Raw genomic sequence first — 26,151 nt, 5'->3', positions numbered from 1 at the left:
CCACATCGATATAAACTCCTGCCTGTTCCTCTTGTTAAAGCCTCTGAAAGGATTCCACAGTCTGTTCTATATCGGAGCTGGAAAGTGGGAGACAGGCGTCAGAAGTAGGAGCAGACTCTTTGCCAGTCAGTCAACACCTTGAATATATTCAGTGACCCCTCTCCACAGCTGTGTGGGGTGGAGAATTCTTCCTCATACCTGGTGACCACTTATTCCCTCAATAGAGGAAGCCTCCTGTCGTTATCCAACCCGGCTGGTGCTTAGAGCTGTTGGTTTGCCTGCAACTTTTTTTTCCTCTCATGATTAGCCTTGATTTAAGTTCCTCCCTGTCTGTAGCCTGTTAGAACATACAGGAAAGTACAGGCCCTTCGGCCCACAATGTTCTGCTGACCTGTTCCAGGATCAATCTGGCCCTTGCCTCCCACATAGCCCTCCATATTTCTATTATCAATGTGCCTATCTAAGAGTTTCATAAATATTCCCAATGCATCTGCTTCTACTAGGGTGTTACGGTAGTGCAGCAGTTAGCGCGACATTATTCCAGCTCGGGGCATCGGAGGTCAGTGTTGGAGCTTGTAAGTTCACCCCATGAATGCATGGGTTTCCTCCTGGTGCTCCAGTTTCCTCCCACATTCCAAAGACATAGCAGTTAGTAAGTCATTGTAGATTGTCATGTGATTAGGCTCGGGTTAAATAGGTGTGGCTCATTGGTCTGGAAGGGCTTCTGCGCTGGATCTTTAAATAAATAAGTAGATGGATAGAAACCACCATCCCTGACAACATGTTCCACTCTCTGAGTAAAGAACTTACCTCTGATTCCCAACCCCCTCCCCCATACTTTCCTCCAATCTCCTCAGTCTGTTAGTCAGGATCAATCATGGATGTTGCATCCTGGCTGTCTTCATGAATTGCCAGCCAGGGCAGTATGATACGAAGAGCAAGCTATTCCCTACGTAGCTGAAACCGATACGGTTTCACAGCGTCACAGGAGTTGCCAGTCAGTGTTGAACTGAATGTAACACTACCTTAGGGACTCCAGCTCCTGATTTATCCCTCAGGGTTCACTCCCGAAGCCTCCCCCATGAGTGGGTACAGCCGCAAGGCAGCGGAGGTTTGAGATTAGAGTTTTCCTTCTCCTAGCTGAGCTGCCAACTGCAGCTGGTGAGCCCCATCTGCCCGAAGCGACTGGTTTTAAGGCACCAGGAACCCGCCTTTGCCCCTTCTCCAGTCAGTAGAAATAGTTCCGCAGGGCTTAGTAGCTAAACCAGACACTAAACTGGACTTGGTTGTCAGAGGCTATTTGAGATGACTCCCCAGTTATAACAACCTTAAGGAACCACCTTGCACTCTGCTGTTTTTTGCCTTCCACCGTAAAGGGCGATCCAAGCTAATTCTGCAGAATTCCTGCCATTCCTTTCTCCCATGAATGATTCTATGCTCTAAGGGACCAATATTCACTTCAAAATTTCAAAGCTTCGTTTGATTATCAAAGTATGTACTCAAAATACAATTCTGAGATTCGTCTTCTCCAGAGAGCCATGAAATACAGAAAAATCATGGAGGTCATGACACGAAAAAGAAAAAGAACTCACAAAAACTCACAAACCCCAAACCCCACCCACCAACCCCTCCACCACACAAAAACCAGCAGATCGCCCACCCAGAAAACAGCAGCTCGAACTTCAAACCCCAACCCCTTCCCTCGCAATAAAAACAGCGACAATAACATAAAACCTCCAACTGCCTCCCTCACTTACAAAGAACTATCAGATAAGCAAAGCATCAAATCTTCAAACCCCCAACCACCTTTCTTTCAAGAAAGAAAAACACAGGAAACTGAAGGAAAGCAATATAAACTACAGTCCACGCTAGTAATCCCATAAATCTCAGAATTTCAAAAAACATCCTCCCATCAGCGTCGAGGAGAGCGACGACTGAACCACGGCCTCTGTGGAGAATGACCGCTGCTGACCTGCAGCCTCCGCGGAGAGCGACCGCTGACCCGGCCCGCTCTGCATTTGCCTTGACGCTTCGATCGTCCTCGACGCTTCACTCAGTGAGAAACTGAGCCGATCGTGGCCCCGCGCCCGTCTCTGGCTTCTCGAGACAGCTCGTGCATGTGGTGCTCTGTTCTGTCGGGGTCAGCAGAGCGCTGGCCGATTTGATCAAACTCCAAGCTGTATGATACATGCTCCAGCGGTTTCCTAAAACACAATCGATATGGAAAGGATAAGTAGATGATGTAGAAAAAGTGAAATAATTAACTCTCTGGAAGATGTTGCCTGAGGAATTGTTCGTTGCTGCAATCTTTACCCCTTCACCAGGTCATATATAGAGGGTGAAGCACTCTGCTGCCTTTCCAGCAACCATGGCTAGCTAGTTAATGTTTAATCTGTGGATCATCCTTCACTTTCCCCTTTACCCTTCATCTGGGGTAAGGAAAGTGTTGGATTGAAATTTCTCTGTCTCCCAGTAGGTGGTGGTGTTGTTCCCTGTCTGATGTGTTAGTATCAGAATCGGGTTTAATATCACTGGCATATGTTGTGAAATTTGTTGTTTCGCGGCAGCTGTACATTGCAATACATAATAATAGAAACTATAAATCATAGTAATGAAATAAGCAGTGCCAAAGAAAGGAAAAAAATGGTGAGGTAGTGTTCATGGTGCTCATTCAGAAATATGTGTTTCTAAAACAGCAGTGTGTGTTGTCAGGCTCCTGGACCTCCTCCTTGATGTTAGTAACGAGAAGAGGGCATCTCCTTGGTGATGGGGGTCCCTCTTGACAGATGCCACCTTTTTGAGGCATCCGTTTTTGAAGACATGCTCAATGGTATGACTAATCTTTCATCCTTACCACAGCCACAGATGGTTCATCCTCTCTTTCTCACTAGAACAGTCCTGTGTTGAAATTTCTGAAGAATTTCCTCAACTGTCTGCCACAGCTGGTCTAGATTCATCTGTTTTCCTGATCCATATAAATAAACTCTAATCACATCCCACTGCAATTGCCAAGAGGTTCCAGACACTGTGTCTATAATTCTGCTACGCCAAGATCACCGGAGGATCGGTTACATGAGTAATTAATTCTGTCTCATTGCACAAAACCAGATCCATAGGATCAATAGTTCCTCTAAGGAACCATCCTGTATACACACTGTGAGCTTGTCCTCAAGGCTAGTTTTGCTAGCTGAATTTGTCCAATCAGAACGATAGATAAAGTGAGTTACAAATATCACGGACTAGATGGGCCAAAGGGCCTATTTCTGTGCTCTGTGCCTCTACAACCTTGTCCTCAAGGCTACTTTTGCTAGCTGAATTAGTCCAATCAGTACGATAGTTACAAATATCATGGTACTTGTCTTACATACATTACTTCTTGGTTATACTCTGTCCTGGTGTCTAACTACTGTTAAGAAGCCTGCGTATTCATCTGCCATCAGCTCACCCACCTTGTAACCAATGCTGTGCACTTCAATAAAGATCCGATAGTTCTATTCTTATTCCCTTCTGCTCTGTTTCCTGGTGCCCTTTCATCCTCATTCTTATTCCCCTCTGCTCTGTTTCCTGGTGCCCTTTTAACGCTCGTTGCCCTGCATTTCCTCATACACAAGCAAGAGAAAGTCTGCAGATGCTGGGAATCTGAGCAACACGCACACACACAAAATGCTGGAGGAACTCAGCAGGCCAGGCAGCGTCTCTGGCAATCCTGATAGACTTATGTTTCCATTGCCCCGCTCGTCCCCGGGATGATAGCTTTCTCCTTTCAGAGTAACCCTTCACCCGAACCCCCTTTCTGCCATGTTCAGCTTAGCCCTACGTGTTACTCAATGTTACCAGCCTTATCTACTTACTTGTTTTGTTTTGTTTTGATGTGTACAGTCTGTTTTCTTTTGCACTTTGGTTGAGTCAGTCTTTGTTTGTGTGTAGTTTTTCATTGATTCTATTGTATTTCTTTGTTTGTCTGTGAATCCCTGAAAGAAAATGAATCTAAAGGTTGAATATGGTGACATATACATACTTTGAAAATTAACTTACTTTGAATATTGTGACTCTCCTTTTGGGCTCCCCGCCTCGTATCAAGTTAGTTTCAAACAATCATTCCTTCATTATGTGCTGTGTCATATGACAAAAGCTATCATGGTTTTTCCATGAGATAGAGTCATAGAAACAGGCCCCTCAGCCAAACCAGTTAAACTGCCTACTCCCATCGACCTGCTCTGAGACCACAGCCCTCCATACCCCTACCTATCCAAACTTCTCCTAAACGTTGAAATCGAGCTCGCATGCACCATTCCACATTCTCACAGCTCTCTGAGGGCTGTGAAGAGGTTTCCCCTCATGTTCTCCTTAAACTTTTCACCTTACACCCTCAACCCATGACCTCTAATTGTAGTTCCAGCTAACCTCAGTGCAAAAAGCCTCCTGCATTTACCCTATCTATACCCCTCATAATTCTGTATACTTTTATCAAATATTCCAAGGAATAAAGTCCTGACCTATTCAATCTTTCCTTATAGCTCAGATCCTCCAGACCTTGTAAATTTACTTTTTCAACTTTGTTTACATCTTTCCTGTATGTAGGTGACCAAAACTGCACACAGTACTCCAAATGAGGCCTCAACAAATGTCTTGTACAACTTGCTGGCAAATTTTTCTACAGAAGTGGTCTGCCATTGCCTTCTCCTGGGTAGTGCCTTTACAAGAGGGGTGACCCCCGAGCCATTATCAGTAGTCTTCAGAGGTTGTCTGCCTGGTGTCAGGGGTCGTATCACCAGATCTTGTGATCTCCACCATCTGCCCCCATGGTGACCCTGATCAGTGGTGGGGGGGGGGGCACTAAGCAAGTGCTACACCTGGAGGGTAGCAGAGTGAAGTAGCGCCTTACACTTCCTATGGTAGAGCCTTATCTCCACCCCACAAGCCCATTATTTTGACACAGTACATAATAAACGAACAATGCATACTTTGAAAATAAATTCACTTTAAACTTTGAACATTCTGATTCTCCTTGGGTTCCCAGTCTCTTAGTTCCAACAGTACTAGCAAAGTTTGCACGGAGTTATCCTCAAACGTTCACCTTTCCCAGAATCCCGAGCCTTCATTCCCACACCATGCATTCACCAACCTACCTCGTTTCCCTTCCTGCCTATCCTCCAGAAATATCAAATGTGCCTGACTATTCAGTTCCTAACTACAGTCACATTGCAATCAAGTGTCTGTAGTCGCTGTTGGACTACAGTGCCTATGAAAAGTATTCACCCCACCTCCTTGGAAGTTTTCATGTTTTATTGCTTTACCACATTGAATCACAGTGAATTTAATTCGGCTTTTTTGATACCGATCAACAGGAAAAGACTGTTTCACGTTGAAGTGAAAACAGATCTCCACAAAGTGATCTAAATTAATTACAAATATAAAACACGAAATGATTGATTGTATAAGTGTGCACCCCTCCCCTTTAATATGACATGCCAAATCATCACTGGTGCAGCCAATTTGCTTTAGAAGTCACATAATTAGTTACACGGAGATCTGTTTTTGGGGAAGTGTGTGCAGTCAAGGTGATTCAATTGATTGTGGTAAAAATATACCTGTATCTGGAAGGTCCAACTACTGGTGAGTCAGTATCTTGGCAAAAGCTACATCATGAAGACAAAAGAACACTCCAAGAAACTCCGCAAAAAAATTATTGAAAAAAGAGAATTCAGGAGATGGATACAAGAAAATTCCCAAGTCACTGAATATCCCTCAGAGTACAGTTAAGTCAATTGTCAAGAAATGGAAAGAATATGGCACAGCTGTAAATCTGTCTAGAGTAGACCATCCTTAAAAGCTGAGAGAGCGTGCAAGAAGGGGACTAGTGAGGGAGGCCACCAAAGAGACCTGTGACAACTCTGGAGGAGTTACAAGCCTCAGTGGCTGAGATGGGAGAGATTGCGCATACAACAACTATTGCCCGGGTGATTCACCAGTCACAGCTTTATGGGAGAGTGGCAAAGAGAAAGCCACTGTTGAAAAAACCCCACATGAAATCTCAGCTGGAGTTTGCCACAAATCATGTGGGAGACTCAGAAGTCAGCTGGAAGAAGGTTCTGTGGACTGATGAAACCAAAATTGAGCTTTTTGGCCATCAGACTAACACTAACTCTGCACATCATCAAAAACACACATCATTCCTACCGTGAAGTATGGTGGTGGCTGCATCATGCTGTGGGCATGCTTGGGAGAAGATTTGTTTTCTGGCAAGACAATGACCCCAAGCATAAAGCCAAAGCTACACAGGAATTGCTTAAAAACAACAAAGTTAATAGAGCATAGAAACCTTATTGAGAATTTGTGGCTGGACTTGAAAAGGGCTGTTCACTCACGATCCCCATCCAATCTGACTGAGCTTGAGCATTTTTGTGAAGAAGAATGGGGAAAAGTGGTAGTGTCCAGATGTGCAAAGCTGATAGAGACCTATCCACACAGACTCGAATCTGTGTAATTGCTGCCAAAATACTGACTTGAAAGGATGGGGGGGGGGGGGGGGGGGGGAGGTGAATGAATACTTATGCAATCAATTACTTTGTGTTACTTTGTGTTTTATATTTGTAATTAATTTAAATCACTTTGAAGAGATCTGTTTTTACTTTGAAGATTCTTTTCCTGTTGATCAATGGCAATAAAAAATCCACTGTGATTCAATGTTGTAAAACAATCAAACATGAAAACTTCCAAGGAGTTGAACACTTTTTTACAGGCGCTGTCGCACCAACTCATTTGTCTTCAGATAAAGAGCCTTTAATTTTATCCTGTCATTGCTCACTCTATTTCCTGGTGCTCCCATATGCCTGTGCACTCCATCCGTCCTCAGACATCCTCATTATTGCCCCATCATCACCTTACAGTATTGCCCTCTCTTTGCCCTTCACCTGAACCTCAATCTTCTATTTGCTTAACTCCATACTGATTCCTACTCCAGTTTCTCCCCTCTACGCCCGCAAAGCTCAATTAAACCCTCCTGAGCTCCATTAGCCACCTTCCCATGTTGAGGAGCTGCCTGCCTGTCTCTTCGAGGTCCCACCTCTCCCACAAGTGGTCCCCTTGATGTCTGATGGTTAAGGAAAGAGTCAGCGTCCTCTCACAGGCAGCACGAGCAGTGTTTGGGTCATTGGGATTCACTTGGTCCCTGTTCCTGTTGAATCCACAACCTGATCTCTGATGCTTAAAGAAGGTGTCAGCATTCTCCCACAGACAGCAAGGATTCTCTTGATCACCCTCCTTGTTTCCAGTTTGAAACACTGTTCTCTCACTTCAGATGCAGGGTCATTAACCTGAAGTTTCTGCCTAACCTGCTGCATATCACGTTCTGTTGTTATTTGAGATTTCAAGGTCATGTACACTCCCACCAGTGACTCATAACCTTACTATTTCTTATCTCCACCCAAACTGAATTTACATCCTGAACGTACTTTGTGTTTTTTTTTACGCACCACGTTTTGTTTTTAAATTACTTTTCACTTCAGTTTGTTATTTTTCTCTTAAGCCACGCTGGTTACGTGAAATGAAACTGATAGAGCTGTTGGATTGCAGATCAGAAGTCAGCGCCTCTTAAAGCACAAATCTTTTTGTTTTACTGATTTGCAGTGGACCCTTTTGGCTATGGATGGGAAGAAGTTTGCAAAAAGTTCATACACGACTGTGAGGATGAAACAAACAAAAGGGTGGAGAAGGTAAGTTGAGAACACAAGAGAACCTGTTCTTGCTGGGACTTCCACAAGTGTAAATATATCATCATCAGGTTGGAGTTTATTGTCATTCAACCATACAGGTGTACACAGCTAAACAAAACATCATTCCTCTGGGCCAAAGGGTAAAGCACAGTAATACAATTACGACCCAGTACATACAGTCACACACGGCACACACAGCACATACAGTCACACAGTACATACAGTCACACAGTACATACAGTCACACACGGCACACACAGCACATACAGTCACACATTGCATATGGTCACACACAGCACATACAGTCACACACGGCACACACAGCACATACAGTCACACATTGCATATGGTCACACACGGCACATACAGTCACACACAGTACATACAGTCACACACAGCACACACAGCACATACAGTCACACAGTACATACAGTCACACAGTACATACAGTCACACACAGCACACACAGCACATACAGTCACACATTGCATATGGTCACACACGGCACATACAGTCACACACAGGACATACAGTCACACACGGTACATATGGTCACACATGGTACGTATAGTCATACACCGGACATACAGTCACATGTAGGACATACAGTCACACACAGTACACAGGACATACGGATGAACACAGGAAATACAGCCACTCACACAGTACATACAGTCACACACTGTACATATGGTCACACACAGTACACACACTGTACATACTACAGACACACAACACATACAGTCACACACTGTACATACTATCACACACAGGACATACAGACACACAACACATACAGTCACACACAGGACAGTTACTTACGACCCACCACATACCATCACAAAACAACATTAGCACAGGTTCCTGAGTCACATGACCTGAAGATTGACAGGTTGACATAAAATTCGAGATGTTTATATGAGACAGTGTAATGTTACTGACACTATTGTAATAAAACAAACAGTCGTATAAATATGTGAAACAGCAGCAATAAAAGATGAAAAGTGACCAGTGCAGGAGGAGAGTGTGCCTGTGAGTTGGGAAGCGGGGTGGGGGGGGGGGGTGATGGGGTATTCAGGGAGTACAGCCAAGCATAAAGTGTGTAAATGTGCATAAACGCCCAATGTATGCTCAAAACATTCCTATGAAATAGTTTCCCCCCCGCCACACAACTTGTAGGTTGAGACGGTGGTGAGGAAGGCAAATGCAATACTAGCAACACACACAAAATGCTGGTGGAATGCAGCAGGCCAGGCAGCATCTATAGGAAGAGGTACAGTCGACAATTCGGGCCAAGACTCTTCGAAGTCCTGACGAAGGGTCTCGGCCTGAAACATCGACTGTACCTCTTCTTATAGATGCTGCCTGGCCTGCTGCATTCCACCAGCATTTTGTGTGTGTTGCTTGAATTTCCAGCATCTGCAGATTTCCTCGTGTTTGCAAATGCAATACTAACTATCATTCACTTCAAGAGGACTAGAATAGGGGGTAAAGCTGAGGCTTTATAAGGCATTGGTCAGACCACACGTGGAGTATTAAAGTGGATGTAGATAGATTCTTGATTAACTGGGACATTAAAGGTTGCGGAGAGAATGGTTTCTTTCCTGAAATCATTCTCGTGAACTGCCTCTGGACCCTCTCTAATGCCAGAACATTAGATAAGGAGCCCAAAACTGCTCGCAGTACTCGAAATGCAGTCTAACCAATGCCTTATGAAGCCTCAGCATTACATCCTTGCTTTTATATTCTAGTCCTTTCAAAATAAATGCTAACATTGCATTTGTCTTCCACACACCGACTCACCCTGCAAGTTAACCTTCAGGGAATCCTGCACGAGGACTTCCAAATCCCCTTGCCCCTCAGTTTTTGGAATTTTCTCTCCATTTGGAAAGTAGGCTATGCTTTAATTTCTTCTACCAAACTGCATGATCATACACTTCCTGACGCTGTATTCCATCTGCCACTTCTTTGTCCATTCTCCTAATCTGTCTAAGTGTTTCTCAGCCTCTTTGCTTCCTCAAAACTAACTGCACCTCCACCTAGCTTCGGATCGTTGGCAAACTTGACCACAAAGCCATCAATTCCATCATCCAAATCATTGACATATAACGTAAAAAGAAGTGGTCCCAACACTAGCCCCTTAGGAACACCAATAGTCACCAGCAGCCAACCAGAATAGGCCTCCTTTAATCCCACGGTTTGCCTCCTGCCAGTCAGCCAGTCTTCTATCGATGCTAGTATCTTTCCTGTAATACCATGGGCTCTTATCTTGTTAAGCAGCTTCATGTGTGGCATGTCAGTCCATGGCCTCCTCTACTACTGCAATGAGGCCATACTCAGATTGGAGGAACAACACCTTATGTTCCATCTGGGTAGCCTCCAACCTGATGGCATGAACATTGATTTCTCAAACTCCTGGGAATTGCCCCCTCCCCTTCTCCTTCACTATTCCCCATTCCCATTTCCCTCTCTCTTTATCTCCTCACTACCTCCCTCTGGTGCTCCTCCCCCTTCCCTTTCTTCCATGGATTCAGATTCCCCCTTCTCCAGCCCTTTATCTCTTTCACCAATGGGCTTCCAGATTCTTTCCTTCACCCTTCCCCTCTCAGGGTTTCACATCACCTACCACCTTGTACTCCTTCCTCTCCTCCCCCCACCTTCTTCCTCAGACTTCTCATCTTCTTTCCAATCTGCCTTCCTGCTGAGTTCCAGCATCTGCAGATTTTCTCTTGTTCATGTGCAGCAGCTTGTCAAAGGCCTTAAGAAAATCCAAGTAAACAGCATCCATTGACTGTCCTTTGTCTCTCTTGCCTTAAAGAATTCCAACAGATTTGTCAGGTAAAATTCTTCCTTGGCTGACTTTGGCCTCCTTCATCACGTGCCTCTGTGTACCTTTAAATAACTCCTTCCTGGTCATATGCATGTCCTCCAAAGCATCTCCACTTGATTCCCTCTTCTCTGCTGTATCCAAGATGCAAAACATATTACCATCCGTCATAGACAGCATGAGGCACATATAACACATATAAGATCTCAGTAAAATACAGTCACACAAAAAAAGAATCGTCCCAGACCCTAAGTCCATGGATGTTGACTTTTAAGTTCTTAATGTCCAGCAGCACCTTGCAATCATAAAGATACATTTAAAAAAGACAATACACCTTTGGTTGACCCTGTAGAATCCACTGCGGGTCCAAGCACACCGCCATCTTAGCAGAAGGACTACGACAAACTGCCGGCCTGTGTAAATTTTCCATCACTATCTTAAAACTAATAGAATTATGGTCATAAACGAGAAAGTCTGCAGATGTGGAAAAATCAAAGTAACACACACAAAATGATGGAGGAATTCAGAGGGCCAGGCAGCATTTACGGAAATGAGTAAACAGTCGATGTTTCAGGCCGAGCTATTTCTCTACACACCTGCTCTGCAAATTCCTGTTGACTATTGGGGGGGGGGGGGGTGTTTCTTATACAACCCCACTAGTGTGTCTACTCCCTTCTTGTTTCCCTACTGAATAATCTGCCCCCCCCCCCCCCAAGAATACCTTCTCTAAGTGTTGCTATCAAAAAGGTGACATGCCTCTTCACATACATGTCATGCCTGTAGAATCTGTATCCTGGAACATTGAGCTGGCAGTCCTTCCTTCCTCTCAGCCATGTTTCAGTTATGGCTGTGACATCCCAGACCTCAGGGGCAATCCACACTGTGACTTCCGGTAACCATTCCATTCCCTGTTTTATCTCCTCATCCCACTGACCCTTCATCAAGCTCTCCAACTGCCCATCACCCACACATCCGCTGGGTCCAGTGTCCTATCAGATTGCATCTTCTCCAGCGCTTTGCCAGTTCTACCTATCACCCTCCTAACCACTTTGGAGATAAAGATGAGCCTTATTTGTCACATGCACTGTGCATCAAAACATACGGTGAAATCCGTCGTTTGCGTCAATGGCCAGTGCAGTCAGCTGTCACCACCAGCCCGTGCCAGTAACTCACTAACCCACATGTCTTCGGAACGTGAAAGGAAACTGGAGTACCTGGAGGAAACCCACGTGGTCACAGGAGGAATGTACACACTCCTTACAGAATCGAATTGAATTCAGTTCAATTCCCGGGCAAAGAAATGGCAGATGGAATTTAACCCAGCTAAATGTGAAGTTTTGCACCTTGGCAAGTCAGCTGCAGAAACACTGAAATGTTAAGGGGCAAGACCTTTATCAGTGTAGATGAGTATAAGGATCTTGGAGTCCAAGTTGGTAGCTCCTAAAAAGAGGCTACACAGAGTGGCTAAGAAGGAATGTGGCATGTTCAAGGTATTGAGAACAAAAGTCAGGAAGCTACGTTGCAGCTTTATAAACTCCAGTTAGGCCACATCTGGAGTAATGCATACCATTCTGGTCTCATATTATAGGAAGGATGTTGAGGCTTTGCGGAGGAGGTTTACCAGGATGCTGGCTGGTTTAAGAGCGTGTCCGTTAATGAGAGGTCGAACAAACTTGGGTTGTTTTCTCAGGAGCGGAGGAGCTAGAGGTTTATAAGATCATGAGAGACGTAGATATAATAAACAGACAGGGAGTATCTGTTTCCCCGGGTTGAAATGTCTAACACCAGAGGGCATGCATTTAAGGTGGGGGGGGGGGGTAAGCTCAAGGGAGTTGTGAGGGGCATGTTTTTTACACAGAGTGGTTTGTGCCGTCTGGGGCGGTGGTGGAGGCAGAAACGTTAGGGTCTTTGAAGAGACATTTAGATAGGCGCATGAATATGAAGAAAATGGGAGGATACGGACATTATGTAGGCAGAAGGGATTAGTTTAGTTGCCCATTTGATTACCAATTTAATTGGTTTGGCACAACATTGTGGGGCAAAGGACCTGTTCTATGAATTGAACTTGTTCCATCATTTCCACTCTTTCTTCCTTACCTGATCCACCTATTCCCTGCTAGCTCCTACTCCCCACCTCCAAATTCCACCCCTCATCCCCGCTACCTTTCTTTCCAACCCTGATGAAGGGTTGGCTGTCCATATCCCTCTGTAGTGAGATCACACAAGCCAAGGGACTGCCTCCAGAATGCTGGATTGGAGAATTTTGTTTGATGTGGGGAGGCCGATGCGTAGGCAGCTACTGCGTGCTCCTTAACAGATTAGGGTCAGGGCCCAGTGGCATGGGGACGCTTCACTGCTGCAGCCTTCCTCCTCCGTTGTGATTTTCTACCAGTAACACTGTCGAGGGCTTTGTCTGGAATCTCCTTTTGACCTTACCACCATTGGTGACCCTACCAGGAGCTAAGCCTCAGATACATCACTCTCGGTATCTGAGGAACTCACGAGCCTCTCCACCGTGATAATGTGGCAGCTCTCAGAAAAGCCTTTCCCTCTGTAAATGCTGCCTGACCCATGGAGTTCCTCCAGCATTATTGTGTGTTGTGATTGATAGGAGATAGTCAACAGGGCTTTGCCTGGGGGGGGAGATTATGACACAGATTTGATTGAATCTTTTTAAAAAGTTGACAAAGATGATTGTCAAGGGCAGGGCCTTTCATGCTTACAATGTCTTCAGCAAGGTTTTAATGAGTTCCTGCATGGTACTCTGGTCTGGATGTTTAGATCGCATGGGAACATTTCAACAATTGGGCAAGTGATATTATCCCCTTTGGTTCAAGAGCCTAATGATTGAGGCGTAATAACTGTTGCTAAACCTGATCTTGGTGCTGTGGGCCCTGAGGCTCCTGTACCTCCTTCCTGATGGTTAAGGGGTAATAACTGTTCCTGAAACTGGTGGTGTGGGACCTGAGGCTCCTGTACCACCTTCCTGATGGCTGAGGGGTAATAACTGTTCCTGAACCTGGTGGTGTGGGACCTGAGGCTCCTGTACCTCCTTCCTGATGGTTATGGGGTAATAACTGTTCCTGAACCTGGTGGTGAGGGACCTGAGGCTCCTATACCTCCTTCGTGATGGTTGAGGGGTAATAACTGTTCCTGAATGTGGTGGTGAGGGACCTGAGGCTCCTGTACCTCCTTCGTGATGGCTGAGGGGTAATAACTGTTCCTGAACCTGGTGGTGTGGGACCTGAGACTCCTGTACCTCCTTCCTGATGGTTGAGGAGTAATAACCGTTCCTGAACATGGTGGTGTGGGAACTGAGGCTCCTGTACCTCCTTCCTGATGGTTGAGGGGTAATAACTGTTCCTGAACCTGGTGGTGTGGGTCCTGAGGCTCCTGTACCTCCTTCCTGATGGTTGAGGGGTAATAACTGTTCCTGAACCTGGTGGTGTGTGTCCTGAGGCTCCTGTACCTCCTTCCTGATGGTTGAAGGTTAATAACTGTTCCTGAACCTGGTGGTGTGGGTCCTGAGGCTCCTGTACCTCCTTCCTGATGGTTGAAGGTTAATAACTGTCCCTGAACCTGGTGGTGTGGGTCCTGAGGCTCCTGTACCTCCTTCCTGATGGTTGAGGGGTAATAACTGTTCCTGAACCTGGTGGTGTGGGTCCTGAGGCTCCTGTACCTCCTTCCTGATGGTTGAGGAGTAATAACTGTTCCTGAACATGGTGGTGTGGGAACTGAGGCTCCTGTACCTCCTTCCTGATGGTTGAAGGTTAATAACTGTTCCTGAACCTGGTGGTGTGGGACCTGAGGCTCCTGTACATCCTTCCTGATGGTTGAGGAGTAATAACTGTTCCTGAACATGGTGGTGTGGGAACTGAGGCTCCTGTACCTCCTTCCTGATGGTGGAGGGGTAATAACTGTTTCTGAACCTGGTGGTGTGGGACCTGAGGCTCCTGTACCTCCTTCCTGATGGTTGAGGGGTAATAACTGTTCCTGAACCTGGTGGTGAGGGACCTGAGGCTCCTGTACCTCCTTCGTGATGGCTGAGGGGTAATAACTGTTCCTGAACCTGGTGGTGTGGGACCTGAGACTCCTGTACCTCCTTCCTGATGGTTGAGGAGTAATAACCGTTCCTGAACATGGTGGTGTGGGAACTGAGGCTCCTGTACCTCCTTCCTGATGGTTGAGGGGTAATAACTGTTCCTGAACCTGGTGGTGTGGGTCCTGAGGCTCCTGTACCTCCTTCCTGATGGTTGAGGGGTAATAACTGTTCCTGAACCTGGTGGTGTGTGTCCTGAGGCTCCTGTACCTCCTTCCTGATGGTTGAAGGTTAATAACTGTTCCTGAACCTGGTGGTGTGGGTCCTGAGGCTCCTGTACCTCCTTCCTGATGGTTGAAGGTTAATAACTGTCCCTGAACCTGGTGGTGTGGGTCCTGAGGCTCCTGTACCTCCTTCCTGATGGTTGAGGGGTAATAACTGTTCCTGAACCTGGTGGTGTGGGTCCTGAGGCTCCTGTACCTCCTTCCTGATGGTTGAGGAGTAATAACTGTTCCTGAACATGGTGGTGTGGGAACTGAGGCTCCTGTACATCCTTCCTGATGGTTGAGGAGTAATAACTGTTCCTGAACATGGTGGTGTGGGAACTGAGGCTCCTGTACCTCCTTCCTGATGGTGGAGGGGTAATAACTGTTTCTGAACCTGGTGGTGTGGGACCTGAGGCTCCTGTACCTCCTTCCTGATGGTTGAGGGGTAATAACTGTTCCTGAACCTGGTGGTGTGGGACCTGAGGCTCCTGTACCTCCTTCCTGATGGTTGAGGGGTAATAACTGTTCCTGAACCTGGTGGTGTGAGTACCTCCTTCCTAACCGCAGTAATGAGAAGAATTCACAATTATATTAATATGGATTTCAAAATTATCTTAACATTATTTAAAAGAAAATCCCAGCTGTGCAGCAACACAGGCTTTGTGCACGGGGGGGTGGGGGGGGGGTCACTCCAGTTACTGTGCAGCCGTGCAGTTTAGAGGGAACATTGGTGGAAGGGCACAGGGTGGTAATGAAGGATTGTTTATCGGACAGGAGGCCTGTGATCAGTGGCCTGCTGCAGGGATGGTTGCTGGGTTCACTATTGTTTTTCATCTATAGCAGTTAAATGGAGAGAGTGGGGTTTTTCTCCTGGAGCAGATGGGTGCCCAATAAGGCCATAAAATATTAGACCATTCAGTCCACTTTTCAGTCTTTGTTCCTGTATTGGTTTTTATAAATTCTATTGTATTTCTTTATTTTGCAAGAAAGTGAATCTCAATGCAGTAGGTGGTGATGTACCAGTACTTAATTTATATTGACTTTGACTGTGGTTGATTTTTTTCCCCAACCCCAATCTCTTGCTTTCTCCCATAACCCTTATCCTAAGTTTCCCAGAGGTGTATGAGGTCGTGCGGGCCATTGGCAAGGTGGATTGTCGCAGTCTTTTCCCCAGAGTAGAGGGAGCCTTAAACGAGAGGGCAGGGATTTAAAAATGGATGCAAGGGGCAACCTTTTCACAAGAGGGTGGTGAGCATATGGAACAGTTACCCTGTTTAAAATACATTTCCAGAGAGCAATAGGGCAGGAAAGAAGGCACATGGGTAGACACCTTGGTCAGCAGAAATGGGTTAGGCTGTGGGGCCTGTGTCTGTGTTGTTTAACTCTGTGATTCTATCCACTTTTGGAGCCTCACAACTGAGGTGAGGAACCAGCACTGGGATGACTCCCTGCAAATTTCAGTGCCGGGAAGGAACTCGGCCCCATTCCAGGAGTATCCCAGCAGCCTGTAATAGACCGCTCTGCAGCTTGAAGATGTGTCGGACAAGAATGAGGAAATGAACAGTCATTGGCACAAACTCGGGATGTTGTCCTGATTGTGCCAAATTTCAATTACTCACTCCGATCTCCATTTCCATTGAAAGGTGCATTAATGCGTTAAGGTACTTTACAGAAGATCCTGGATGGGTGCCTAGCAGTTAGCGTGTCACTATTACAGCTTGGTGCGTTCCAGAGTTCGGAGTTCGATTCTGGGTCCGCCTGTAAGGAGTCTGTGTATCTTCCCCGTGGAATGCATAGGTTTTCCCTGGGTGCTGCAGTTTCCTCCCCCAGTCCAAAGACCAACCGGGTAGGCTAACCGCTCATTGTAAATTGTCCCATAATTAGGTTAGGGTTAATGGGGTTTGTTGGGAGTTGCTGGGCACTGTGTATCGCTAAATGTATAAATTTTGTGAGGGGTTAACCCAACTGGGTCTCAAAGGGCTCCAGGAGAAATGGTGTGGCTTCTTGTGTAATCATTTACCTGCAAAAACCTTTGTCCGAGGTTGGGATGCTTCCATACCTGATGAAGCTAACATCTGGAGTTCTGGCCCAAATAAAACTTGCACTAATCTCAAGTATGGATAGCAGTAGTCAAAGTAAAAGCAAGACCGAGTTTAGATTCAGCAAGCTAATCAATTAGAGTCATAGAGCACGACTGCACAGAAACAGTCCCTCCAGCCCATCTAATCCATGCCTAGCCCCATTGACCTGCACCTGGCCTTTGATACCCCTCCCCATCATGTACCCATCCAATTGTTTCTTAAATGTTCAAATCAAACCTGCATCCATCACTTCCACACCCTCACCACCCTTTGAGTGAACGTGTTCCCCTTAAACATATCACCTTTCACACTCAACCTGTGACATCCAGTTCTAGTTCCATTAGCACAACTTGGTAGGATGAGATTAATTTCACAACTCAAGAAATGTGAAAAGGCAATGACAAAAGGGATTCAACACTGCAAACATATTTAAAGTTTAAAATATATCTTGATTTTCACGTTAGGGATTAAATCCATTTCAGTGAGATTATTGTCTGTTTCAGCAACACGTTATGTATGTATTGAGAATACTAGAATATAAAGGTGATGATGTAATGTTGAGACTATATAGGGCACTGGTGAAGCCACACTTGGAGTATTGTGAGTATTTGATCCCTATCTAAGAAAGTATGCGCTGACATTGGGGAGGATTCAAAGGACATTCACAAAATTGATTCCTGGGTTGAAAGGTTTATTATATAAGGAGCATTTGATGACTCTGGGCCTACACTCACTGAAGAATGAGGAGGATCTCATTGAAACCTATCAAATGTTGAAAGGCTTTGATAGAGTGGATACGGAGAGGATGTTTCCTATAGTGGGGGAGTCTAGGACCAGAGGACACAGATAGAGTGGATGTGGGGAGGACATTTCCTATAGTGGGGGAGTCTAGGACCAGAGGGCACAGATAGAGTGGATGTGGAGAGGATGTTTCCTATAGTGGGGGAGTCTAGGACCAGAGGACACAGATAGAGTGGATGTGGAGAGGATGTTTCCTATAGTGGGGGAGTCTAGGACCAGAGGACACAGATAGAGTGGATGTGGAGAGGATGTTTCCTATAGTGGGGGAGTCTAGGACCAGAGGACACAGATAGAGTGGATGTGGAGAGGATGTTTCCTATAGTGGGGGAGTCTAGGACCAGAGGACACAGATAGAGTGGATGTGGAGAGGATGTTTCCTATAGTGGGGGAGTGTCGGACCAGAGGGAACAGCCTCAGAATAGAGGAATGTCCAGTTAGCACGCAGATGCGGAAGAATTTCTTAAGCCAGAAGGTGATGAATCTATGAAACTAATAGCCACAGGTGGCTGTTAGTCAGGGCACGAAGGGAGGAGGTTGAGTCTGAGAGGGAAATGGATCAGACATTATGAAATATCAGAGCAGACTCAATGGGCCAAATGGCCTAATTCTGCTCCTGTACCTCAAGGCCTTATATAAAACTACACCCACGTGTAGACTACAGATTACCCAGGGTAACTGAACTTTCCCATGTGTTGGCATTCCAGTGCATTCCCATCCCGCTATTCCTCCCTGTCGTACGCATGGCTTTTCCCCGGGTGCTCCGGTTTTCCTTCCACAGTCCAAAGAGGCCAACGGGTCATTGTAAATTGTCCCACGTTTACTTTCAGGCACGAAGGCGTATCGAGGCTTTCTTCAAGAAGCAGATTATCGCCCTTAACCAAATGAAGAACAAGCCTACATTCTACTACATTGAGAATTCCCTGAAAACAACCCGAGTGGATCATTGTCGGCCAGGTTTCGGGAAAAACAAGCTCATTCATTTGGATTGTTCTGAATGCTGTGGTGAGTTCCGAGCTGATCTTTTTGTTATACTGACTGAATCTTATAGATTGGGGCGGTAATGGTTAGCACAATGCTTTGCAGTACCAGCGACCCGGGTTCATCTCCCACTGCTGTCCGCAAGGAGTTTGTACGCTCTCCCCGTGACCACGTGAGTTTCTTCCGGGTGCTCCAGATTACTCCCACAGTCCACAGATGTACCAGCTGGAAGGTTAATTGTTCATTGTAAATTGTCCTGTGATTAGGCTAGGGTTCAACTGGAGATTGCTGGACAGCCCAGTTCGAGGGGCTGCAAGAGTCTATTTTGCGCTGTATGTCAATAAATAAATAAACTTAAAACAGTACAGCACAGAAACAGACCCTGAACCAATTAAATTAGTGATCAAATGGCCAACTAAATTAATTCCTTTTACCCACATGTTCATATCCTTCCACTTTCCTCCAATTCATGTGTCTATCTGAACATCTCTTCAATGCCTCTAATGTATTTGCTTTTTCCACCACCCCAGGCACATTCCAGGGGTGTGACTAGAAACCCCATCGCTCTCTGTAAAAAACAATGCCCCTCACATCTCCTTTCAGCTTAACCCCTCTCACCTTAAATGAATACCTTTTGGTTTCTGACTTTCCAATCCTGGGGGAAAGATGCTGTCTGTCTACTCTCTCTGTGCCTCTCATAATCTTATAGACCACTGTCAGATCAGCCTCCACAGCTCCGGAGAAAACAACCCAAGTTTGTCCAGCCTCTCATTAAAACACATGCCATCTAATCCAGGACCATCCTGGTAAACCTCTTCTGCACCCTCTCCAAAACCTTGCATCCTTCCTCTGATGGGCCACCCAAAACTGGATATGCAGTTCTCCGAATGTGGCCAAACTGAAGTGTTATAAAGCTGCAGGAACTCACTGCCTCGTCCAGTAAAGGCAAGTGTACTTTCTTAACCAACCTATCAACTACACATTTTTTATAGCTCTTAGATCTTGTGGGGCATCCAGAGTGCCAGAGGGGCACCAAAACTCTTAGCAAATCACAAATTCCAATTCTATCCTGATGCAGCTTCTCGACCCGAAGTGTCAACGCAGATGCAGCTCGAGTGGCTGAGTTCATCCAGTAAATTGCTCGTTGACACGAGAGATTCTGCAGCTGCTGGAAATCCAGAGTATAACACACAAAATGCTGAATGAACTCAGCAGGTCAGGCAGCATCTGCGGAAATGACTAGACCGGGGTTCCACAAGAGACTGTGGTTAAAAAAAACCCATCATTTTTTGAACTTCTTGCAACACACGATGCTAGTGCACGTAGTGATGGGCAGTGACCGAGCAGCTCCCGTTAGCAATCTCGTTAGAGGTCTCTCAGCCCAGTATGGCAGTGCGCAATTATGGTGTGCTTATTTTGTTGAGTCCATTCTCAGTTTTTGATGCGAGATAGGGGAGGCTGTTGATAACTGGTGAGCACTGTATTGCCTGGAGGGAAGTTCTGTAGGCTGATAATTGTTGAGTGCCGTATAGAGGAGGATGGTAGGCTGATGAGCAGAGTGAACATTGAATAGACTCACCCAACTTGAGCTGTAGCATCGGCCTCTCCCTCCTGATTTACCTCCCCTAACTCCCCTTACGCACTGCTAATTGATGTATGGGAGCGAAGAAGCTCTACCGGTGTCGTAGAAAATTGGAAGGAAATACTCATTCTAAAGAAGGAATGTTTATGGGCTGTGATTCATCTGCTGGCCTGCTGCTCTGCTGCTGTTGTAGACATTGCGAAAGGTGGACTCTGTGGGTTAGAAGTAAATTGTATTGTGAAGTTTTCATATTTTTTGCAGTTTTCTCATTTGGTTATTTTTATGCCCTTATTATTATGCAACAGCAGTCACAAAAAAGAAGTTTGCCTTTACAATGAAAGCTACTTGTCAATGGGTTTTATATAGACCGGTGATCCTAGTTGTTTTCTTCTATCTGTGGCAAATGTAGCAATGGCTCCAGCAAAATTGAAAAGACGTTTAACTACAAATCACAGCCACGTGACACGTAAAAGTGCTGTTTATTTTAAACCACCATTGACATCTCAAAACAAACAGTAAAGTTTTTATTAATAAAGTCACAGTCAGTAAAATGATTCAGGAAGCAAGTTATTTAGTCGCAGAAGTTATTACCCAGAAAAGGAAAAGTCACAGAGTTGGTGAGAACCTAATAATGCCAGCATATAAAATTATAGTGTGCAAAATGCTAGGACAAGATGCTGTACCAAAAGTTGAAAATGTTTCACTCTCAAACAGTATGATAAGTCAACATATTGATGACACTTCACATGAAGCTGAAGAGGTTCTGTGTGATAAAATGATAAACAACAGCTCCTCCTTCCAGGGTGATGATTTCACCAATAAATGAATGTTGTAGCATTTGTAAGATAATGGTGAAACTCAAGAAAACTTTTTCTGTTGCAAAGAGCTACCAGAAACAAGCAAAGACCAAGATATATTTAATGTTTTGTCTTCATATCTCAAAACAAAAGGTCTGTCTTGGAGGAACTGTGTTGGCATCTGTGCTGATGGTGCCGCATCAATGGTTGGCTCCATGAGAGGTCTTGTAAAGTAAATTTTAATGTCGTAAAAATCATTAAATAAAACCAATTTAAGAAATTTAACATTAATTAAAATTTATTATGTTTGCATTATGAGTTTTTTTAATTTATGAAAGGGAAAGAAAGAGATTACTGTCAAGAAAGGTAAGTTAAGCTTAACTACCTGTTTTTTTCAAGAAAGGTTGGCTAAAAATTCATTCCCGACACAAAAGAGCACTGGCAATTATTCTTGGATAATTATGTCTACAACTTACTGATCACGCTAACGTACCATGAGCTCTAGATTTAATAATTTTTAAGCAGGGGTTCTATGAAACCTGAAAATTATTTCAAGGCTTCCTCCAGGGCAAAAAGGTTGAGAAAGGCTGGATTAGACAGTCAATGTTTCAGGCCAGGTCTGTGAGATATTTTGTTGCTTCATTTCAGAGCCTCTGCAGTCTCTTGTATCTCCATTCAGCCTGAGTTTCTTGCTCTTATACTTAGTGGCCCGTATATAAAACTTTGGGTGGTTGGGTGGAGATACTGAAGGAAGTGTAAGTCACTGCTTCTCTCCTTACCTGGGCAAGGTGTAGCACCGGCTTAGCCCCCACCACCCCCTCCCCTGACATTCCCCTGATCAGCGTCACGTGAAGCCCTGGGAGAGGGTGGTGAATGGTCGTATGAGCAGCCGGTGCAGATCACAAGTCCTGGTTACGTGACCACTGACACCAGGTGGACAATCTCTGAAGAGTATTGATAATGGCCGGGATCACCAGTTTTGTAAGGACACTGCCCAGAAGAAGGCAATGACAAACCTCTTATGTAGAAAAATTTGCCAAGAACAATCATGGTCAAAGACCATGATCGCCCACATCATACAACACAGCACATAATGACGATGATATAAAAACCGAGAACGTGATCTAGGATCACTTTCAAACATCAGTGTGGACATCAAACACATGATATACTGTGAACTAATGGCAAATAGACATTAGATTTTGATAATGTGCTGTGGTAATATACTGTATGCATATTGATTACCACTTCAAACACTACAGCACGGTCCAGGCCCTTTAGCTCACGCTGCTCTGCCGACCCTTTCCCCTAATCCAAGGTCATTCTAACCCTTCCCTCCCACATAACTCTCCCTTTTTCTATCATTCTTTTGCCTGTCTAAGAGTCCCTAATATATCTGTCTCTACCACCACACGTGGTAGGGCGTTCCATGCACCCGCCACCCTACCTCTGATATCCCCCCCCCCCCCATGTGCTCCTCAAATCAGCTTAAAATATTGCTCCCTTGTATTAGCTAGTTCCACCCTGCGAAAAAAATCTCTGGCTGTCCACTCTGTCTATGTGTCTTATCAGCTTATACACCTCTATCAAGAAAGTTATCTTTCATCCTCCTTTCTAAAGAGAAAAGCCTTAGTTCACTCAATCTTGCCTCACAAGATGAAGCAGCATTCTGGTAACTCTCCTCTTCACCTACTTCAAAGCTTCCACATCCTTCCTAATGAAGGGTCTTGTCTCAAAACACCAACTCTTTATTCCTCTCCATAGATGCTGCCTGACCTGCTGAGTTACTCCAGTATTTTGTATGTGTTACTCAAGATTTCCAGTATCTGCAGAACCTTGTCTTTATCACATTTTTCCTAAAATGAGGTGACCAGGTGTGGTCTATCCAGAGTTTTATAGAGCTGCAACATTACTCCATGGCTCTTGATCCCCTGACTAAAGAAGGCCAATACACCACCCTATCAGGGATCTACAGACCTGGGCCCTAAAGATCCCTCTGTTCCTCGACACATCAGCCATGAACTCGATACCCTGCCTTTGAATTCAGTCTTCCCGAGGGAATCACTCCCCAGTTCTGTATAGAGCTCCATCTGGCACTTCTCAGTCTGTATCTTACAATGTTACGTGACCACCATCTGAAGTCTATCTACTGCTTTTCCAATATTTGTGCTGCTGCTTCTCTTGCCTTCTCCTCAGCTTGTTTAAGTTCTATCACTTCCTTATCCTTCCTGTAATTCTCCCTCTCTCATTTTCCAGCCATACTACTTGGTGGTGGAAGGTGTTTGGCGTGACTGGGGTGGGAAATGTGACTGAAGCTCACTGCCAACAGTTACGAGCTTTGGGGGTGGAGATTGGACAAAGATTTGCATCTCAGGCCACGTTTTATCTCGATGGGCATGAATCACAGTGTGCAAGAGTCTCAGGTGGACACTGGAGAGCTGTTGCTGTCACGTCCGTGAAATGGTGTGAACAGACACAGCAGGACAGCATATCCAGTACCATCGTGCCACCTGCTTGTGGGGTACTGAAAGCAAACTGTGGTGGTTAGCTGTATCTGATATAATAGAGGTTGCTATAGCTGGGGGAGGTAGTGGGGATAAGCTCCCACTACCTATTAAATACTCCTAGTGGCATGCTCCCAATAGCCCCTGACAACCAAGTCCAGCTCCTGGCCTTCACATAGGGCTCAGCTTCTAAGCCCAGCTGAAGCTTTTCTTCCGACAGGAGTAGGGCAAAGGCGGGTTACTGGGGCCTTAAAACCAGTCGCTTCAGGCAGACGGGTCTCGTCAGCTGTGGTTGGCAGCTCATCTAGGAGAAGGAAAACTCTGATCTCAAACCTCCCACTGCCTCGTGGCCGTACTCGGGGAAGGCTTCTGGAGTAAACCCTGAGGGAAAAATCCAGAGCTGGAGTCCCTAAGCAGTCCTACGTTGAGTTTGATGCTGACTGGCAACTCCTGCAATACTGCTGGTGTCAAAGTGAATCAGTTTCTTTGGATTGCATCGAGAGGGGGAACCTGCTACACAGGCGACAGCTTGCTCTCCATGTCATACAGCTCTGGCTTGCAAATGACATCTATGATCATCACTGACCACTAGCCACGATGTGTCAGAATAGTACAGTACAGCAAAAAGCCCTTCGGCCCACAATGTCATGCCAAACCAGTGAAATTAATCCACCAGTAGTGTATGGCGAGTGGTCCCCGGTTCGAATCCGGCCGGCTCCTTGCACGCTTTCCGTCTGTGCTGGGTTGAGCGTTGAGCTAGCAACCTGGCCTCGTAATAAAAATGCCCAAGAAACAGCAAGGTGGCCGCCCAGTGTGCCACAAGGCACGGAGAGGAGCAACAACGATTACCAATTAACTTAGTAATCAAATGGTCTGCCCACACAGAGTCCATGTCCTTCCATTTCCCTCACATTAACGTGCTTATCTATGTATCTGTAGAACGTAGAATTTCTGGAAACAAGGGAAATATCTGTGTATGAAAAATGTTTGTTTATGACATGATAGATGGATGTCACAGCGCACCTTCCATGCCAACTGTGATATCTATCTACACTGCTACACTACACCCACTGCCCCCCACCACACACACACTCACCTACGTTAGATCCCTATGCACACAAGTGAGATTAGCTTAGTTAGGCATCATGATTGGCAAGGATCAAGTATCAGCTTCATTCACCATATAAGGTACTGTGCCCAAATCTTAGGCACATATCTATCGCTAGGGTGCCTAAGACTTTTGCACAGTACTGTAGTAATGTTATGTATTGCACAGTACTGCTGCCACAAAGAAAAACAAATTTCATGACGTGTGTGAGTGACGATAAACCTGATTCTGATATGGGTCTCTATTGTGGACTGACAGTGGGAAGGGGGCAGGGAGAGGGGAATCATGGTTGGGAAAATGGGAGGGAGCGGGAAGCACCAGAGAGACATTCTGTAATGATCAGTGAACCAATTGTTTGGTATGGAGTGACCTTGCCTGGTGTCTCAGGGCTGGGTAGGTCTGCACCTGCCCCTGGCACCCCCACTCTGTCCACCAGCTTCACACCCCTCCCGTGGCGCCCCACCCTGGCCGTTCCCAACATCCTTTGCTCTCATCAGGTTTATAAACTTGCTGTCTGCCCCACGTTGACGAATACAAATTTTTAATACATGTTATATTACATATAATAAGAATTTGCTGTGGTGTGTTGGTCAGGGCATGGCATGCAACAAAAAACAACAATATTCAACAATTATATATTAAAAGTAGTGTTTATGTAAATACAGAAAGGTGCCAGAAGAGGGCCGGCAACATCGTGAAGGATCCCACCCAGCCTGCTCACAGACTGCTTGTCCCACTCCTGTCAGTGAGGAGGCTACGTAGCATCCACACCAGGAGCACCAGACTCAAAAACAGTGACTTTCCCCAAGCAGTGAGGCTCATCAAGCGTATAGCCACAAGGCAGCAGAGGTTTTTCATCTGCCAAACCCCATTTGCCTGAAGCGATTGGTTTTAAGGCACCAGTAACCCTCCTGGGCCTCCCAGACTTGTCAGTAGACACAGTTCCACCAGGCTTAGTAGCTCAAGCACACGTGAAGGTCAGGAGCTGGACTTGGTTATTTGAAGACGCACGCCATCAGGAGCATTTAGTAGATAGTAGGAGCTTATCCTCACAACCCACCCCAGATATAAGAACCAAAAATGATCCCAAGTACTATAATTTTAAAAATTATTGCTTTTTTGTGCTGCATTGGATGCAGAGTAACAATTATTTTGTTTTCCTTTACATTTGTAACATTAAACAGTCTTCAATATGGTTCTGAGAAAGGGTGGGAGTGACAAATCTAAAGCCCCCTAGATAACATAGAGACTAACCTAAGCAAAACAAGACAGGGAAGGTTATGTACGACACTGAGTACTTAGTACAGGTTCCACTCCCTTCAGCTCTGTACCTGTGCAATACCTTTTAAACAAAAGGGGCTTTCTTTGTCAGAACTTTGACCCAATCAAACAGCCGCCAAGGCTGAGAACCTGAAACGAGAGCAACAGTTACAGGAAATGCTCAGCAGACATG

General features: G+C 45.4%; 1 protein-coding gene across 1 annotated transcript in view; it reads left to right on the top strand.

The window, feature by feature from the left end:
* The window catches only part of LOC140741544 (zona pellucida-binding protein 2-like), a 315,077-nt gene that overhangs the window by 277,576 nt on the left and 11,350 nt on the right, over positions 1-26,151 (top strand). The window contains exons 6-7 of the mRNA XM_073071847.1: positions 7,630-7,715; positions 18,557-18,731. Coding sequence (XP_072927948.1) covers positions 7,630-7,715; positions 18,557-18,731 — 261 coding nt within the window. The remainder of the gene's footprint in view (positions 1-7,629; positions 7,716-18,556; positions 18,732-26,151) is intronic.

This window comes from Hemitrygon akajei, chromosome 18 (genome assembly GCF_048418815.1).
Source record: "Hemitrygon akajei chromosome 18, sHemAka1.3, whole genome shotgun sequence".
In the NCBI taxonomy this organism is placed as follows: domain Eukaryota; kingdom Metazoa; phylum Chordata; class Chondrichthyes; order Myliobatiformes; family Dasyatidae; genus Hemitrygon; species Hemitrygon akajei.
This window is presented reverse-complemented; position numbering and strand designations above follow the sequence as displayed.